The following is an 18606-nucleotide window of genomic DNA, read 5'->3' as shown; positions in this document are numbered from 1 at the left end:
AAAATTACTGATTTTTTTGTATATAAGTTAGACTTGTAGGATGTGAAATGTCAGGAGTGCTGAATTTACTGGCTAGATTGTTAAACCCTAAATTAAATCCCAGGAGGCTAGCTGGGGGATCTCCTGACTGTTCTGTTTATATAAATGGATATTTCAGATACCAGACTCTGACAGAGACAATTTCAGTGACTGAAAAGTTTATGGAAGGCTTGTTACTAAATTTAGTATCATTTTTCAGGAAGGAAAATCCCTAATGGTTTGGAACAGGACTGAAAAAGAATTTAACTCTAAAGGGTAGATAAGCTTTAAATGTTAAATTGATTAGAGGTCAGGTGTGTATTTCCTACCTCTCTTGGGATAGCCATGGGAGGGAACCTCCAGGCCTGCTGCCCAGTGGTTTTTGCTGAGAGAGCAGCTGGATCAGCATTCTGGAAGGTAGTTTGGTTTGCTGAGGGAGTCTTGTGAGACTCAGCATCTTTCTTGACAAAATACTTCATCTAAACCTTGTACTTTGTTTGCCTTATTTCAGCCTTTTGTACACAGCAAAACAGGAAGGAAAATTAGTAGGCTGACCATATAATTATAGGTGTATATTTTTTAGTTTGGACTGATTACACAGGACTCTAAATGAGATAGCATAGAGCAGGAAAAAAGTTGATGGAATCCCAAGAGGTTAATTGAATTGGAAACTAGTGTATGTGAAGAGTAATACCATTTAGCTCCCAAAGTAATGAAACTTGGCATAAAGGAAAATTAAGTTGACTGATTTGAGATATGGAGAGAAATTGGATGTAAATGTAAAGGAATTATCTTCAGTCATAACTTTTTTTGAGTCTCTATTTACAAATTAAGAGAATTTATTTTGTGAAGGTTCTTGTAACAGAATTCCTTTGAAGTTTAAAAAGGACAAAGTACAATTCAAGTGGCAGGGCTGTCAAAAGCCACTTTGATTGAATTGTATACATGCTTAGTTAGAATGAGGAAATTGGACTGTTTGACTGAAAAAGCTTTGTTTCCTCCTCAGCTTCAGCCTCTTTCCATGTGCGTTCCTGAAGCTATGTGTGGGATATTAGTATAGAGGAAGGGGAGGTCTTCTCACCTCTTTCCATTTTTTCCCCCGCCATAAGTTCACAAAGTTTTTCACATTAGAAACTGTAAAAACATAAACAACTTTTCTGGAACCAAATTAATCTTTTGACTTCATAGTTCATACCGTGTGACACTGGAGTGGGGGCAGGAGGGTGGAGATACAAGGTGTTTGGACCCTTCTGGTTTATGGGATTGTCTTTTTCCCTTTTTCCCCTTAGGAACCACGTGAATGTTGAGGGGGCGACACACAAGCAGGTGGTGGACCTGATTCGAGCAGGCGAGAAGGAATTGATCTTGACAGTGTTATCTGTACCTCCTCATGAGGCAGATAACCTAGATCCCAGTGACGACTCGTTGGGACAATCATTTTATGATTACACAGAAAAGCAAGCAGTGCCCATATCGGTCCCCAGATACAAACATGTGGAGCAGAATGGTGAGAAGTTTGTGGTGAGTGTCAGCCCAACTCGATCCTCGAACATCTAGCTTTGTTTCCCCTAGTCTTATAATTATGAAACTATTATAGTGGTAGATAAAAGGCTGCAACCTAGGTCAGTTTGTCTACCAGGAGGATGAGTTCACACATAAATAAAAGACACTGACCCTGATTTATTGCAGGGGGTGAATTACAGTAGTGGAAAAGAGTCCTACTCAGCTTGAGTATAATTCCATTTTATTTTTAGGTAGTTTCAAGTTTGCATTCTGGTTTGTCGTAAACGTGTCAGTTTTTGTTTGTTTAGTTTCTTTTTTGTTTGTTCTTTTGTTGGTTGCTGTATCTCTTTGCTAATAGTATCTTATTTACTGTTGATTCTGTGGTGCTATAGGGCAAGATTAATTTAAAAGGATGGTGTCCTTCAAGATATTTGGGTAATAGAGAGGTTCGCCCATTTCAGAACTTAGATGTCTCTACTCTTCTTTCCACATCATGTTCTTTTTCATTTTCTTTGGAGATATCCGTGTGAATGGTTAACTGTGGTTTTTCCCACGAGTTTCCTGAATGCAATTCCCATGAGCTGTTTCACACATTTCTAATCTGTTGCTGTTGTAGCTATGCAGGAAAGCCCATCTTGAATTTTTAGTGATGTGTGCTAGACCCTTTGCTGAATGCCTTTGTTCTTCAAAGCCTAATTGCCACTGATAGCTCAGTCTACTTAATTTTTCTTTTGGTTGCAATATGCTTTATTTGCCTTTAATTATTTGGAGTGTTGATATAATGAGAAATGTTCATTATTCTTAGTAGAAAATGCAGTGGGTTCTGTTAGATGCTGGCAAACAGACTACAGGTGTTTAAAGCTTAACAGTTGACTAAAGTTACAGTCTCTAAAACTGAGATTTATCCTCTGCATAGGAACGAGCTACTAAACATTTATGGTAAATTCTTTTTAGTGAAGAGATAAGAAAAGCAAGGAAGCTAAAAGAGTTGCAGAGGATCACATAATGCTTGGTTGCATCTGTAATTAGCTGTAGATAATGGCATATAGGTTTTATTTCAGCATAGACTTCTGTAGTCTTAGAACCACACACAGAATTTAGAGTTTTATGCTTCCTAAGTGCTAACTTTGAGTCATAAGGCATGTAAGAAGTTGAAATCAAGGTCACATCCTAAAAGTAGAGCAGACTGGATGTTGAGACCTTTTGGGAATTACCTAAAACCTTGGAAACCTGAGAAAAGGAATAATACCACCAATTGTACCTTTGTTTATTTTTATTTTTATTATATATATATTTTAAGACGAAGTCTCACTCTGTCCCCCAGCCTGGGGTACAGTGGTGTGATCTTGGCTCACTGCAATCTCTGCCTCCCGGGTTCAAACAATTCTGCCTCAGCCTCCCAAGTAGCTGGGATTACAGGTGCGCACCACCATGCCCTGCTAAGTTTTGTATTTTTAGTAGAGATGGTGTTTCACCATGTTGGCCAGGCTAGTCTCGAACTCCTGACCTCAGGTAATCCACCTGCCTCAGCCTCCCAAAGTGCTGGGATTACAGGTATGAGACACTGCGCCCAGCCCACTAATTGTACTTTTCAAATCAACTTTATTGAACATAGTTTACCTATATTAACATTCACCCATGTTAAGTCTCCACTTTTACAAGTTTTGACAAATGTACATAGTCTTATAACCACCACTGCCACCATGAAGATTTAGAACATTTTCATACCCTCAAAAGTTCCCTCATGCCCTTTACAGTTAGTCCTCACCCCTTACCACTGCCCTTGTCAACCACGGATCAGCTTACTGTCACCATATTTTACATTTTCCAGAATGTCAAATAAGTGGAATCATACCATTTGTACTCTCTTGTATCTGGCTTTGTTCAGTTAGTATAGTGCTTAAGATTGGCAGACATTGTTATTTAAACCAAATATTTGTCCCTTTTTAATTGCTGAGTAGTAGTCCATTGTATAGATTTACTACAGTTTGTTCATCTTTTCATTGTTCATGCACATGTGGGTTGCTTGCAGTTTTGGACTAGTATGACTAAAGCTGCCATGAAATAATATTAAATGTACAGGTCTTTATGTAGACATATGTTTTCATTGCTCTTGAGTATATACCAAGAAGTGGAATTGCAGGGTAAGTGTAAGTTTAACTTTATAAAAAACTGCCAAACAGTTTTCCAAAGTGGCTATATCATTTTTACATTATCATATGCAGTGGAGAGTTCCAGTGGTTCCATAACCTCTTGATATTTTCAGTCTTTTTAATTCTAGCCATTCTCATGGACATAGTGATACCTTACTGTGATTTTAATTTGCATTTACCTAATGACTCATGATGATGAGCTGCTTTTTGTGTGCTTAATGGGCATTCATGTGTCTTCATTGATGAAGTAGCTGTTTAACTCTTTTGCCCGTTTAAAAAATTGGGTTGTCTTATTATTTTATTGTAGGGGTTCTTTATACATTCTGGTTCTACAAGTCCGTTATCAGATATATATATATATATACATATATATATCATATGTATCAGATATATATATCATATGTATCAGATGTATATATATCATATGTATCTGATATATATAGCATATATATGATATATATAGCATATGATATATATCAGATATATCAGATAGATATATCAGATACATATATATCATATATTGCTATATATGATATATATGAGATATATATATCAGATATAGATATATATGAGATATATATATCAGATATAGATATATATGAGATATATATATCAGATATAGAGATATGAGAGATATATATATCAGATATAGAGATATGAGATATATATATCAGATATAGATATATATGAGATATATATATCAGATATAGATATATATGAGATATATATCAGATATAGATATATATGAGATATATATATCAGATATAGATATATATGAGATATATATCAGATATAGATATATATGAGATATATCAGATATAGATATATATGAGAGATATATATATCAGATATAGATATATATGAGAGATATATATATCAGATATAGATATACATGAGAGATATATATATCAGATATAGATATATATGAGATATATATCTCATATAGATATATATATCAGATATAGATATATATGAGATATATATATCTCATATAGATATATATATCAGATATAGATATATATGAGATATATATATATATCAGATATAGATATATATGAGATATTTTCCAGTAGCTTGAAAAAGGACTTAGATAAGCCAGGCGCAGTGGTTCATGCCTGTAATCCCAGCACTTTGGGAAGCTGAGGTGGGCAGATCACCTGAGATCGGTGGATCACTTGAGGTCAGGAGCTCGAGACCAGGCTGGCCAATATGGTGAAACCCCGTCTCTACTAAAAATACAAAAATTAGCCGGGCGTGGTGGCAGGAGCCTGTAATCCCAGCTACTCGGGAGGCTGAGGCAGAAAAATCACTTGAACCCGGGAGGCTGACCTTGCAGTGAGCCGAGATCGTGCCATTGCCCTCCAGCCTGGGCAACAAGAGTGAAACTCCATCTCAAAAAAAAAAAAAAAAAAAGGGACTTAGATGTTTTGTAAATATTTGAGTTTGCGACTTGCCTTTTCATTTTTTAAAACAGTATCTTTCAAGGAACAGAAATTTTAAATTTTGATATAGTCTCGTTTATCAGTTTTTAAATTTATGGATAATGCTTTTTTGTGTTCTAAGAAATCTACCTAACCCAAGGACACCAATCTTTTATGTTTTCTTACAGTTTTATAGTTTCAGCTATCTTTTTTTGTAAGAACTTTATTATTATTTATTTATTTATTATTAGTTTTTTGAGATGGAGTCTTGCTCTGTCACCCAGGCTGGAGTGCAGTGGCGCTATCTTGGCTCACTGCAAGCTCCGCCTCCATGGTTCACGCCATTCTCTTGCCTCAGTCTCCCGAGTAGCTGGGACTACAAGTGTCTGCCACCATGTTCGGCTAATTTTTTTGTATTTTTTAGTAGAGACGGGGTTTCACTGTGTTAGCCAGGATGGTCTCGATCTCCTGACCTTGTGGTCCACCCGCCTCGGCCTCCCAAAGTGCTGGGACTACAGGCGTGAGCCACCGCGCCCGGCCTATTTTTTATTTTTGTTTTATTTTATTTTATTTTTTGAGACGGAATTTCGCTCTTGTTGCCCAGGTTGGAGTGCAACGGCGTGATCTTGGCTCACTGTAACCTCTGCCTCCTGGGTTCAAGTGATTCTCCTGCCTCAGCCTCCCAGAGTAGCTGGGATTACAGGCATGTGCCACCACACCCGGCCAATTTTGTATTTTTAGTAGAGACAGGGTTTCTCCATGTTGGTCAGGCTGGTCTGGAACTCCTGACCTCAAGTGATCTGCCCGCCTCTGCCTCCCAAAGTACTGGGATTACAGGCATGAGCAACCACACCTGGCCTTTTATTTATTTATTTATTTATTTATTTATTTATTTATTTATTTATTTTGAGATGGAGTCTCCCTCTGTCACCCAGGCTGGAATGCAGTGGTGCGATCTCGGCTCACTGCAACCTCGGCCTCCCGGGTTCAATCAATTCTCCTGCCTCAGCCTCCCCAGCAGCTGGGACTACAGGCACATAGCACTGAGTCCAGCTAATTTATGTGTTTTTAGTAGAGATGGGGTTTCACCATGTTGGCCAGGCTGGTCTTGAACTCCTGACCTCATGATCCGCCTGCCTCGGCCTCCCAAAGTGCTGAAATTACAGGTGTGAGCCACTGCACCCAGCCATAAGAACTTTATTAAGATATGATTTATATACCATACGTTCACCTAAAGTGCACAATTTAGGGGTTTTTTTATTTTTTTATTTTTTAGACAGAGTTTCGCTCTTGTTGCTCAGGCTGGAGTGCAATAGTGCAATCTCGGCTCACCGCAATGTCTGCCTCCTGGGTTCAAGCAATTCTCCTGCCTCAGCCTCCTGAGTAGTTGTGATTACAGGCATGTGCCAGCACGCTCGGCTAATTTTGTATTTTTAATAGAGATAGGGTTTCTCCATGTTGGTCAGGCTGGTCTTGAACTCCTGACCTCATGAAATCTCGCCGCCTTGGCCTCCCAAGGTGCTGAGATTACAGGCTTGAGCCACTGCGCCTGGTCAATTTAGTTTTTAGTGTGTTCACAGAGGTTGCAGTGAGCCGAGATCACACCACTGCACTCTAGTTTGGGCAACAAAGTGAGACTTCGTCTCAAAAAAAAAAATAGATAAATAAAAGTACAATTAGTAATTTCATTCCTTTTCTCAAGTTCCCAAGGTTTTAGGTAATTCCCAAAAGGTCTCAACATCCAGTCTGCTCTACTTTTAGGATGTGACCTTGATTTCAACTTCTTACATGTCTTATGACTCAAAGTTAGCACTTTTGAAGCATAAAACAAATTTGTAACATTTTCATCACCTCAAAAAGAATCTCATTCCTTGTAGCCATCATTTTCCAAACCTCCCATCCCCTCCAATTCTAGGAAAGCACTAATCTATCCTCTGTCTTATAGATTTGCGTATTCTGGACATTTCATAGAAATGGAATCATGGTTTTTTTTGTAACTGGCTTCTTTCACTCAGCATAATATTTTTGAGGCTTATTCAAGTTGTAGCATGCATCAGTACTTCATTTTAACATTCCATTATATGGATATACCACTTTTATTTATCCATTCTTCAATTGATGGACATCTGGGTTCTTTCCACTTTTGACTATTATGAATAATGCTGTTATGAGCATTTGTGTACACGTTTTTGTGTAGATATGTGTTTTCATTTTTCTTGGATATATACCTAGGAATGGAACTGCTGGGTCATATGGTAACTCTTTAGGTTTAACCTTTTGAGGAACTGCCAAACTGTTTTCCGAAGTGGCTGTACCATAGTTTTTACTCTTACGTTTAGGTCTGTGATCCATTTTGAGGGATTTATTTATTTATTTATTTAGTATATTGTGATATAAAGGTCAAGGTTTTTTTGTTTGTTTGTTTTTGAGTGTCAGCTAGGCTGGAGTGCAGTGGCGCAATATTGGCCCACTGCAGCCTCTGCCTCCCGGGTTCAAGCGATTCTCCTGCCTCAGCCCTCCTGAGTAGCTGGGATTACAGGCATGCGCCACCACACCCGGCTAATTTTTGTATTTTTAGTAGAGGTGAGGTTTTGCCATGTTGGCCAGGCTGGTCTCAAACTCCTGACCTCAGGTAATCCACCCGCCTCGGCCTCCGAAAGTGTTGGGATTACAGGTGTGAGCCCTTGACCAGGGTCAAGGTTTTGTTTTTGATTTTGTTTTTATATGGATATCCAGTTGTTTCACAGCAACCTGTGTTGAAAAGAAAGTTCTTTCCTCATTGAAATATCTTGGCATCATTGTGGAAAATCAATTGACTATGTGTGGTTCTATTTCTGAACTTTTTACTCTGTTTCATTGGTCTATTCCTTATGTGTCTGAACATTTGTGTCATTTTGGGATTGGTTTCTGTTAAATGTCTTTTCCCTTGAGAATGGGTCATATTCTTCTGGTTCTTTGTGTATTGAGTCATTTTGGATTGTATCTTGCATATTTATGAATGTTACATTGTGGAGACTCTGGGTTCTGTAATATTCCTCTGAGGAGTATCGATGTTTTTGTTTTAGCTGGCAATAAGCTGTAAGCTGTGTCGCCTTCTGTGGGTTAAACTTCAAATCTCAGTTTAATTCTTTCAGCCTTTGCTGTGCTACTTTGAGTCTGTATACATCCAAGAAGGGATTAGTCTGAGATACATGTGGTGTTTATTCTTAGAATTAAGGATCACCTTCTCTGGTTTTCTCTTGTCTTGGATTCTCCACTCACTCTGGTAGCAGCCATGGTTACCTAGAATCTTTTCCCTATATGTTTGAGTCAGAAAGATGTCACTTTCTGAGTTTTAGTTACTTAAATTGTGCTATTTTGTAACTTATGCCCACAAGCAGGGCAAAGCCCTCTTAATGCAGGAGTGTACCCCACCCTGTGCATCATTGCTCCATGTTTTGAGTCCCCTCCACAGTCTGCCTGCTTTTAGTATGTAATTCAGACTCCTCAGATCATTGTTTTTGTATTTTGTCCAGAATTTATAGTGGTTACAGCAGAAGGGTTGGTCTACAGGAAGTGTATGCACTACTTGAAATGGAGTTTTCAGTTCTGTCAGGTTTTTCTTTATTTATAATGAATATTATATCTTGATGAATTGATCCCTTTAACATTATTTATCTCTTTATATAAGTCTCTATCTGTAATATATCTATCTGTCTTTATCCCTGGTAATATTCTTTGTTCTGAAGTCTTTCTCTCATATAACATATGAGCCACTAACATATAGCCACTAGTAGCCATGTCACCTTTCTTTCGGTTATTGTTTTCGTTGCTATATTTTCCATTTAACCTATTTATACATTTATAATTAAACTGGGTTTCTCATAGAAAGCTTAGAGCTGGGTCTTGCTTTTTTATCCAGTCTGGCAATGTTTTTATTTGGAATGTGTAGACTACTTACCTTTAGTATAATTATTGCTATAGTTAGGCTAAATCTACTATCTTGTTCTTTGCTATCTATGTTGTATCATTATTTATTTTTTTCCTCATTTCCTGCCTTCTTTTGGATGGATAGAGTATTTTTAAATGATTCTATTTTATCTCTACTATTGTTTTATTAGGTATAATTTGTTTTTTCTTGGTTTACAGTATATATCTATAATTTATGAACATTTACCTTCAAATTATATATTTGAATTTGTAGTTGTATAGACATAATATATAGTACATATATATTATATATAGTATAACACTGTATATAGGTAAGTATATCTAATATATCTAATTTTATAATATACAAATATATAATATATATTTGTATTGGCCATTTTGTCCCCCCGTCAGATGTTAATTCCTACAAATTTGTGAGTTTTCTAGCTTTCCCTCTGTTACCAATTTCTAACTTTACCCCATTGTAGTTATAGAAGATACTTAGCATAATACCTTTTGTGTGTGTGCGTGTGTCAGGGTTTCTCTCTGTTGCCCAGGCTGGACACAGACACACACACACACACACACACACAAACAAACACACACTATATATATAATTTAAGACACTTACAAGAGTATATTTCCCCCCGCCATCCTTTGTGCTATTGTTGTCATACATTGACTTCTATATGTGTTATAAACTTAATGATACATTGTTATCTTTGCTTTAAACAATTGCCTTTTAAAGAGTCGGGGTTTTTTTGTTTTTTGTTTTTTGTTTTTGTTTTTTGAGGTGGAGTCTCACTCTGTCACCCAGGCTGGAATGCAGTAGTGCAATCTTGGCACCCTGCAACCTCTGCCTCCCAGGCTCAAGTGATCTCCCACCTCAACCTCCTGAGTAGCTGTGACCACAGGTGCGCACCACCACACCCAGCTCATTTTTTGTATTTTTGGTAGAGATGGGGTTTCATCATGTTGCCCAGGCTGGTCTTGAACTCCTGAGCTCAAGTGATCCGCCAGCCTTGGCCACCCAAAGTGTGCTGGGATTACAGGCATGAGCCACCACGCCTGGCGTTAAAGAGATTAAACATGAGAAAAGAGTTATTTTATATTTGATCACATATTTACCATTTCTTTCTTTCTTTCTTTTTTTTGAGACGGAGTTTTGCTCTTTTTGCCCAGGCTGGAGTGCAATAGCGTGATCTTGGCTCACTGCAACCTCCACCTCCCATGTTCAAGCAATTCTTCTGCCTCAGCCTCCCGAGCAGCTGGGATTACAGCCATGCACCACCACGCCTGGCTAATTTTGTATTTTTAGTAGAGACAGGGTTTCTCCATGTTGTCCAAGCTGGTCATGAACTCCTGACCTCAAGTGATCTGCCCACCTTGGCCTCCCAAAGTGCTGGGATTACAGGCATGAGCCACCATGCCCAGCCCATATTTACCATTTCTGATGCACTTTATTCCTTTGTGTAAATCTAGTTTCTGTCTGGCATTAGATTCCCTCTGCTTGAAGAACTTGCATTAATATTTCTTGCATTAATAGTGCAGGTCTGTTGGCAATGAATTCTCTTAGCTTTTGTTGATGTGAAAAAGTCTTCATTTCACCTTTATGTTTGAAAGATTTTTTCAGGGTATAGAATTCTGGGTGGATTGTTTTTTTCTTTTCTTTTTCTTTTTATTTATTTATTATTTTTGAGACAGAGTCTTGCTCTGTTGCCCAGGCTGGAGTTCAGTGGTACGATCTCGGCTCACTACAGCCTCTGCCTCCCGGGTTCAAGCAATTCTCTGCCTCAGCCTCCCGAGTAGCTGGGATTATAGGCACCCGCCACCACGCCCAGCTAATTTTTGTATTTTTAGTAGAGACAGGGTTTCACCATGTTGGCCAGGCTGGTCTTGAACTCCTGACCTCGTGATCCACCCGCCTTGGCCTCCCAAAGTGCTGAGATTACAGACGTGAGCCACTGTGCCTGGCCGATTTTTTAAATTTTTATTTATTTGTTTTTTTAAAGTACCAAAAGAAAAAAACAATCACTCCATTGTAATCCCAGCACTTTGGGAGGCTGAGGCAGCAAGATTGCTTGAGGCCAGGAGCTTGAGATCACCCTGGGCAACATACTGAGACTCTGTCTCTACAAAAAATGAAAAAATAGCTGGGCATGGTGACACAATGCCGGTAGTCCCACTTACTTGGGAGGCTGAGGCAGGAGGATCACTTCAACCCAGAAGGTTGAGGCTGCAGTGAGCTGTGGTCATGCCACTCCACTCCAACCTGGGAGACAGAGCTAAACCCTGTCTCAATTTAAAACAAAATCACTCCAGTCTTCTGGTTTTCATAGTTTCTGATGAGAAGCCTGCTTGTTTTATTTTTTGGTCTTTTCTACGGATTGTTTTAACCCTCTCTGGCTACCTTCAAAGTTTACTCTCTTTAAAAAACAGAGACAGGGTCTCACTCAGTCATCCAGGCTGGAGTGCAATGGTGCAGTAATAGCCCACTGCAGCCTTGACCTCCTGGGCTCAAGTGATCCTCCTGACTCAGCCTTCCGAGTAGCTGGAACTACAGGAATGTGCCACTGTACCTGTCTAACTTTTATATTTTATTTTATTATTTTATTTTTTTGAGATGGGGTCTCACTGTGTCGCCCAGGCTGGAGTTCAGTGGCACCATCTTCGCTCGCTGCAACCTCCACCTCCCAGGGTCAAGCAATTCTCCTGCCTCAGCCTCCCAAGTAGCTGGGACTACAGGTGTGCATCACCACACCCGGCTAATTTTTGTATTTTTACTGGAGACAGGGTTTTACCATGTTGGTCAGGCTGGCCTTGGACTTCTGGCCTCAAGTGATCTGCCCACTTCAGCCTCTTAAGATGTTGGGATTACAGGTGTCGGCCACCGCACCTGGCCACCTAATTTTAAAAATTTTTAGTAGAGATGGGGTCTTGCTATGTTCCCCAGGCTATTCTCACACTCTCAGCCTCAGCAATCCTCCTTCCTCAGACTCCCAAAGCACTGAGATTACAGGCCTGAACCACTGCACCTGGCCTGCAGCATTTTCTCCTTATCTTTAGTTTTCAGAGTTTCATTTTTACATGTCTAGGTGTTTGTTTCTTATTTGTCCTGCTTGAGGAATATGTGGTTTGATATCTTTTATTATTTTTGGAAAACTATCAGCCAGTATGTTTTCAGACATTTCTTCAGCCCATTCTTTTTCTCTTGCCTTTCTGGAGGTTCTAGTTACCTGTGTTTTACACTGTTTGATATTGTCCTAGAGCTTTTGGGTGTTTTATTCTATTTTAGCTCTAATTTTTCTCTTTAGATAATTTTTATGGACCTGTCATTAAGTTTGCTGATTTTTTTCCTCAGCTGTGTCCAGTCTGCTGATGAGACTGTTAGAGGAACTCTTCATCTTTGATACCACGCCTTTTTTTTTTTTTTTTTTTCTCAGACGGAGCCTTGCTCTGTCACCTAGGCTGGAGTGCAGTGACGTGATCTCGGCTCACTGCAACCTCCGCCTCCCAAGTTCACGCAATTCTCCTGCCTTAGCCTCCCGAGTAGCTGGGACTACAGGCAGCCGCTACCACGCCTGGCTAATTTTTGTATTTTTTTAGTAGAGACAGCATTTCACCATATTGGCCAGGCTGGTCTCGAACTCCTGACGTTGTGATCCACCCGCCTCGACCCCCCAAAGTGCTGGAATTACAGGCGTGAGCCACTGCGCCCAGCCCATGCGTTTTATTTCTGTCACTTTCATTTGTTATTTGCTTGTAATTTTCACACCTGCTGAAATTCTGTATCTGTTCATACATGTTTTCTGCCTTTTCCTTTTGCATGAGATCTTTAGCATTGTTAATCACGGTTATTCTAATAATATGCTGCCTGATAATTTCAACATCTGGGTCATCTCTGAGACTGTTTTATCTCTTGACATAATGTTGGGTTTCTTTTTTTTTTTTTTGAGATGGAGATTTGCTCTTGTTGCCCAAGCTGGAGTACAATGGCTCGATCTTGGCCCACTGCAACCTCCGCCTCCCAGGTTCAAGCAGTTCTCCTGCCTCAGCCTCCTGAGTAGCTCGAATTACAGGCATGTGCCACCATGCCTGGCTAATTTTGTATTTTTAGTAGAGACAGGGTTTCTCCATGTTGGTCAGGCTGGTCTTGAACTCCTGATCTCAGGTGATCACCCGCCTCGGCCTCCCAAAATGCTGGGATTACAGGTGTGAGCCACCGCACCCAGCCTGTTTTTTTTTGTTGTTGTTTGTTTGTTTTCCATTTTTGTTCTGTAATATTTAACAATGTCAAGCATCATGTATGGAATAATAGTAGAGATGACTGAAGTAAATAGTGTTTGAACTTGGAAATGGGCAATACTCTTCTGTTACGGAATGTAGTCAGTTAAGCTGGGCTTGAATTTTGTTATAGCTATCATTACCTTTACTGTGCCATAGGCTTCAAGTTTCTCTAGCAATGGGTTGCTATTACCTTGTGCTTAGAGTGAGGGCTGGGGTTCTGAAGGTTTTTAAATTTATTTATTTTTTGTTTTTTGAGACAAGCTCTCCTTCTGTCACTCAGACTGGAGTGCAGTTGCACAATAATGGCTCTTTGCAGCCTTGACTTCCTGGCTTAAGCATTCCTCCTGCTTCAGCCTACCAAGTAGCTGGGACCACAAGCACACGTCATCACATCTGGCTAATTTTTTTTTACTTTTTGTAGAGACAGAGTCCCACTATTTTGTTCAGGCTGGTCTCAAAATCCTGGGCTCAAGTGATCCTCCTGCCTTGGCCTCCCAAAGTGCTGGGATTATAGACAAGAGCCACTGTGCCCAGCCTGGAGAGTTTTTTTTTTTTTTTTTTTTGAGATGGAGTCTTGCTCTGCCACCAGGCTGGAGTGCAGTGGCGCAATCTTGGCTCACTGCAACCTCCACCTCCCGGGTTCAAGTGATTCTCCTGCCTCATCCTCCCTAGTAGTTGGGACTACAGGCGCACACCACCACGCCAAGCTAATTTTTGTATTTTTAGTAGAGATGGAGTTTCAGCATGTTGGCTGGGATAGTCTCGATCTTTTGACCTCGTGATCCACCCGTCTTGGACTCCCAAAGTGCTGGGATTACAGGCGTGAGCCACCGTGCCTGGCCGACCCTGGAGGGTTTTTTTCAGTGTTTTGTCCTCAGGCTTTCAGCCACCTGTGCATACCAGTACCACAGGCAAGTTCTCTCTTTACATTCTTACCCCTCTGCTACTGGTAGACTACTCTTGCTTTTTACTTGGGCTAGACTCATGGTAGAGGTAGATGTTGTGTAGTTCACCCTTAGTCTTAGGCAGAATCTGTGTCTCTGTGTCCTGATTCTTTTGCCCTTCCTTCTTATTGCAGCCAAACTCGGCCTTGTATCTGTGGTTAGTCTTGGGAAAGCGTTTCCTGTCCCTCCCTCAGCTATAGCCGACCTCTGCTTGGTAACAGTGGAGGAACCTGGGCCTAATATGGTTTCCTGCCTCTCCCCAGGGGTATAGAGTATTTTACTTTTACTCCTTCCCCTGAAGAAGTGGATCTTTGCCTGTGCACTCTGAATGAGAGGATTTACTGCCTGTCTTAGCCTGTTTTCACTGCTTTAATAGAATAACACAGATTGTAGGTCATTTATAAAGAAAAGTGATTTATTTGGCTTACAGTTCTAGAGCCTGAGAAGTCTAATATCAAGGGGCCACATCTGGTGAAGGCCTTTCTGTTGTGTTATAACATGGAGGAAGGCATTCCCTGGTGGGGAAGTGCATGTGAGACAGAGAGCAAATGGGGCCCAAACTCCTGAGATAAATAACCCACTGCCTCAATAATGACATTAATCACGAGAGTTTTGCCATTACCTCTTAAAGATCCCACTTCTTAATACACTTTGTAATCCCACTTCTTAATATATGATAGCTGCTTAATGTCCTTGTCTACTGATTCTTTTGTCTTGGTAACTTCTGAGCCTGTTTCTACTGACTAATTTTTATCCTGGTCATAGGTCAAATTTTCATGCTTTTTTATATGTCTAGTAATTTTTGATTGGATATTGTATATTGTGAATGCAGTGTTATTGGGTGCTAGATTTTGTTACATTTCTTTAAAGAGTGTTGGATTTTTTTTTTTTCCTGGCATACAGTTAAGCTACTTAAAGATTACTTTGGTCCTTTTTAGCTTTGTTTTTAAGCTCTTTTTGAGTAGTTTAGAGTACCTTTTACTCTAGAACCAATTTAGCTCCATTCCTAAAGCATGGTCTTTTTGAGTTCCCTTCTAAATTCCATGCAGATTTAGGGAGGTCTCTTTATTCTGGCTGGAGGGAAGTTGAATGATTCCATAACCTGTGTGAACTCTGGGAATTGTTTATTTACTGCTCCTGGCTGATAATAGTTCTTTCCTTAGATCGTTATTCAGTCAAAATTCAAGGGAACTTAATACAGATTTCTGGAGCTATGTCTTGCTTTAGCTCCCTCTTGCATGATTAGTCCTGCAAATTGTAGCTGCTTTGGCCTCCTCGAACTTCAGTTTCTGTTTATTCAACTCAGTGAAGTTGCCAAACTCTGTTTGGGTACCCCTCCCTGAGCTGCAGTTTAGGAGTTACCTCTAGGCAGAAAGCTGAGATTATGTTAGGGATCATCTTGTTTGCTTCCCTTTTCTCAGGGATCACCGTTCTTAGCTGCCTGTTTGTCCAGTGTCTGAAAATAGTTGTTGCCTACATTGTGTCCAGTTTTCTGGTTGTATTTAATGGGAGGTTAATTACCACTTGGAAGTCCACAGATTGTTCTGTAAATGGAGAATGTTTTTTATTTAGGGATGATTTGATTAAAAGTTGATTTTAAATATTCTTGGCTTTAAAAGAAATGCCAGTGGAACTCTACTTCATATTATATAGAGGAATAAGTTCCAGATGGATTAAGGACTTAAATGACAAAACAAAAAATTAAAAGCTCTTGGCCGGACACGGGTCTCACACCTGTAATCCCAGCACTTTGGGAGGCCGAGGTGGGTGGATCACAAGGTCAAGAGATCCAGACCATCCTGGCTAACACGGTGAAACCCCGTCTCTACTAAAAATACAAAAAATTAGCCGGCCATGGTGGTGGGTGCCTGTAGTCTCAGCTACTTGGGAGGCAGAGGCAGGAGAATGGCGTGAACCCGGGGGGCGGAGCTTGCAGTGAGCAGACATCGTGCCACTGCACTCTTAGCCTGGGTGACAGAGCGAGACTCTGTCTCAAAAAAAAAAAAAAAAAAAAAAGACCAGTGACAAACTGGAAGAAGATATTCACAATACACACAAATGAAACAGATTATGTCAATATATAAAGAACTCCATAAATCAAATCAATAAGAAAAGCCAAAAAACTTAATATGAAGGTAGGCAAAACACATGAGTAGGTACTTTACAAAAAATGACACTCACATGGTCAATAAGTATATGAAGAGATATTAAACATCATTAGTAATTAGGATCACAGAAATCTTTTCACACCAATTCCATTGGCAAAATTAAGAGGATCTTTTTATATATTGCTGAAAGAGAATAAATTGGTACAACCACTTTAGCTTACATTTCGGCATTATCTCCTGAGGTTGAATATGCATATAACTCTGCAGTTCACTCAGGGTTGTACTCAGAAGAATATCTTTTGCATGTACAGCAGGAGGCATTTATACAAATGTCAATGGCAGCATTATTCACGGTAGCTAAAATCCAGAAACAACCCAAGTGCTCATGAGTGGGAGAACAGATTAGAAACAAACGAGCAACTATGATATATTCACACAACAAAATGCTGTATGCAGCAGAGTATACCACAAAGACATATAATGTTGTGATGAAACTATAGTATAATATTAACTGAAAAAAGTAAGTCCTTTGAAGTATCATTCATCTTGATACTCTATTTTTATAAAACCAAAATATCCTTTAAAATTAGAATAAAAATAAAAATTTAAGGATTATATATAAATGCAAAAAATATATAAAAAGAAAAGCAAGGGAATCATGAACATGGTTGGATATGATAACTTTTTGCGGTCAGAGAAACAGGGACATAAGGATGTGGAATAGAGGAGGCGGAGACTATATGGTTTAAAGTAAATTATTTTCAAGATCTTAGCTTAGCTTTTATTTTGCTTTTCACATTATCTGTTTACTAACAAAAATTCCACTGTTGCTGAAATCATTTTGTTTTTTTGAGACAGTGTGTCCTTCTGTTGTCCAGGCTGGAGTGTAGTGGCAGGATCGTGGCTCACTGCTTCCTCTGCCTCCTGGATTCAAACAATCCTCCCACCTTAGCCTCCTGGGACTACAGGCGCATGCCACCATGCCCAGCTTCATTTTTGTATTTTTTTGTAGAGACAGGGTTTCACCATGTTGCCCAGGCTGGTCTCGAACTCTTGGACTCAAGCAATCTGCCTGCCTGTCAGCCTCCCAAAGTGTGCTGGAATCACAGACGTGAGCCACCGTGCCCAGGCCGCTTAAATCATTTTTAGGCCTTTTCTTTGGAATCAACTTTAGAGCCAGTTTAGGCCACACACGAGTATCAGTTACATTGCTTTATAATCAACCCTAGGTTTTCAGCTCCCTTCAAATTTGCTTGCTTATTGACTCACTATATTTACCACATTGGCTTCAAATGACTTTTAACTTTCTGAAAATAAAATCCACCCTTAAAAACTGATAATTGCCTTTGAAGATATTTAAAAGTATGCTAGAGGTCATTTTAATAGCAAAAATAAGATCACACTCTTCCTGCTGGGTGCGGTGGTTCAAGGTGGGTGGATCACCTGAGGTCAAGAGGTCGAGACCAGCCTGGCCAACATGGTGAAACCCCTTCTCTACTAAAAATACAAAAATTAGCCAGGTATGGTGGCGGATGCCTGTAATCCCAGCTATTCAGGAGGCTGAGGCAGGAGAATTGCTTGAACCCGGGAGGCGGAGGTTACAGTGAGCCGAGATCATGCCACTGCACTCCAGCCCGGGCAACAGAGTGAGATTCCATCTCAAAAAAACCCCAAAAAACAAAAACAAGATCATGCTCCTTTGGTAGTCCTTTTTTATGCATATAACTTTATGCATGTTTGTCAAAATGTAAGTCTTACTTTAAAGTGAGCTTGAATATAGTCTTTGTTAAATGCATAGCAGGATGCATCTAACCAATATCATCTAAGCCTGACTAGATGATTTTGTGATTTAATTTGTATTAAGTATGCTTTTCTTTTGTTCTTCTCCTTCACCAGGTATATAATGTTTACATGGCAGGGAGGCAGCTGTGTTCTAAGCGGTACCGGGAGTTTGCTATCCTACACCAGAACCTGAAGAGAGAGTTTGCCAACTTTACATTTCCTCGACTCCCAGGGAAGTGGCCATTTTCATTATCAGAACAACAATTAGATGCCCGACGTCGGGGATTGGAAGAATATCTAGAAAAAGGTAATCCAAACCATCAAACTCTACTATATTGAGTAGACGTAGGTTCTAGATATGCAACTTCTAAACTGCATAGCTGAATTTCCAGAACCTCAATAGTGAATGTAAGTCAGGTTTCTGACTAAGTATTGAATGATCTGAACTTTGAAGGCAAAACTGAAATGTCCACTACAGTGA

The 18606-nt window shown here is 39.7% G+C and overlaps 1 protein-coding gene across 4 annotated transcripts in view; it reads left to right on the top strand.

The window, feature by feature from the left end:
• SNX27 (sorting nexin 27) overlaps positions 1-18606 on the top strand; it is an 88992-nt gene that overhangs the window by 26071 nt on the left and 44315 nt on the right. For 3 of the 4 annotated variants that reach the window (XM_003949545.6, XM_009431463.5, XM_001172517.8), the window contains exons 2-3: positions 1308-1539; positions 18240-18432. In XM_003949545.6, coding sequence (XP_003949594.1) covers positions 1308-1539; positions 18240-18432 — 425 coding nt within the window. The remainder of the gene's footprint in view (positions 1-1307; positions 1540-18239; positions 18433-18606) is intronic. The other variant, XM_054686472.2, reaches the window with a different exon arrangement.

The sequence above is a fragment of the Pan troglodytes genome, chromosome 1, assembly GCF_028858775.2.
Source record: "Pan troglodytes isolate AG18354 chromosome 1, NHGRI_mPanTro3-v2.0_pri, whole genome shotgun sequence".
Taxonomy (NCBI): domain Eukaryota; kingdom Metazoa; phylum Chordata; class Mammalia; order Primates; family Hominidae; genus Pan; species Pan troglodytes.
Note: the sequence above shows the minus strand (reverse complement) of the source record. Positions and strands in the feature narration are given on the sequence as shown.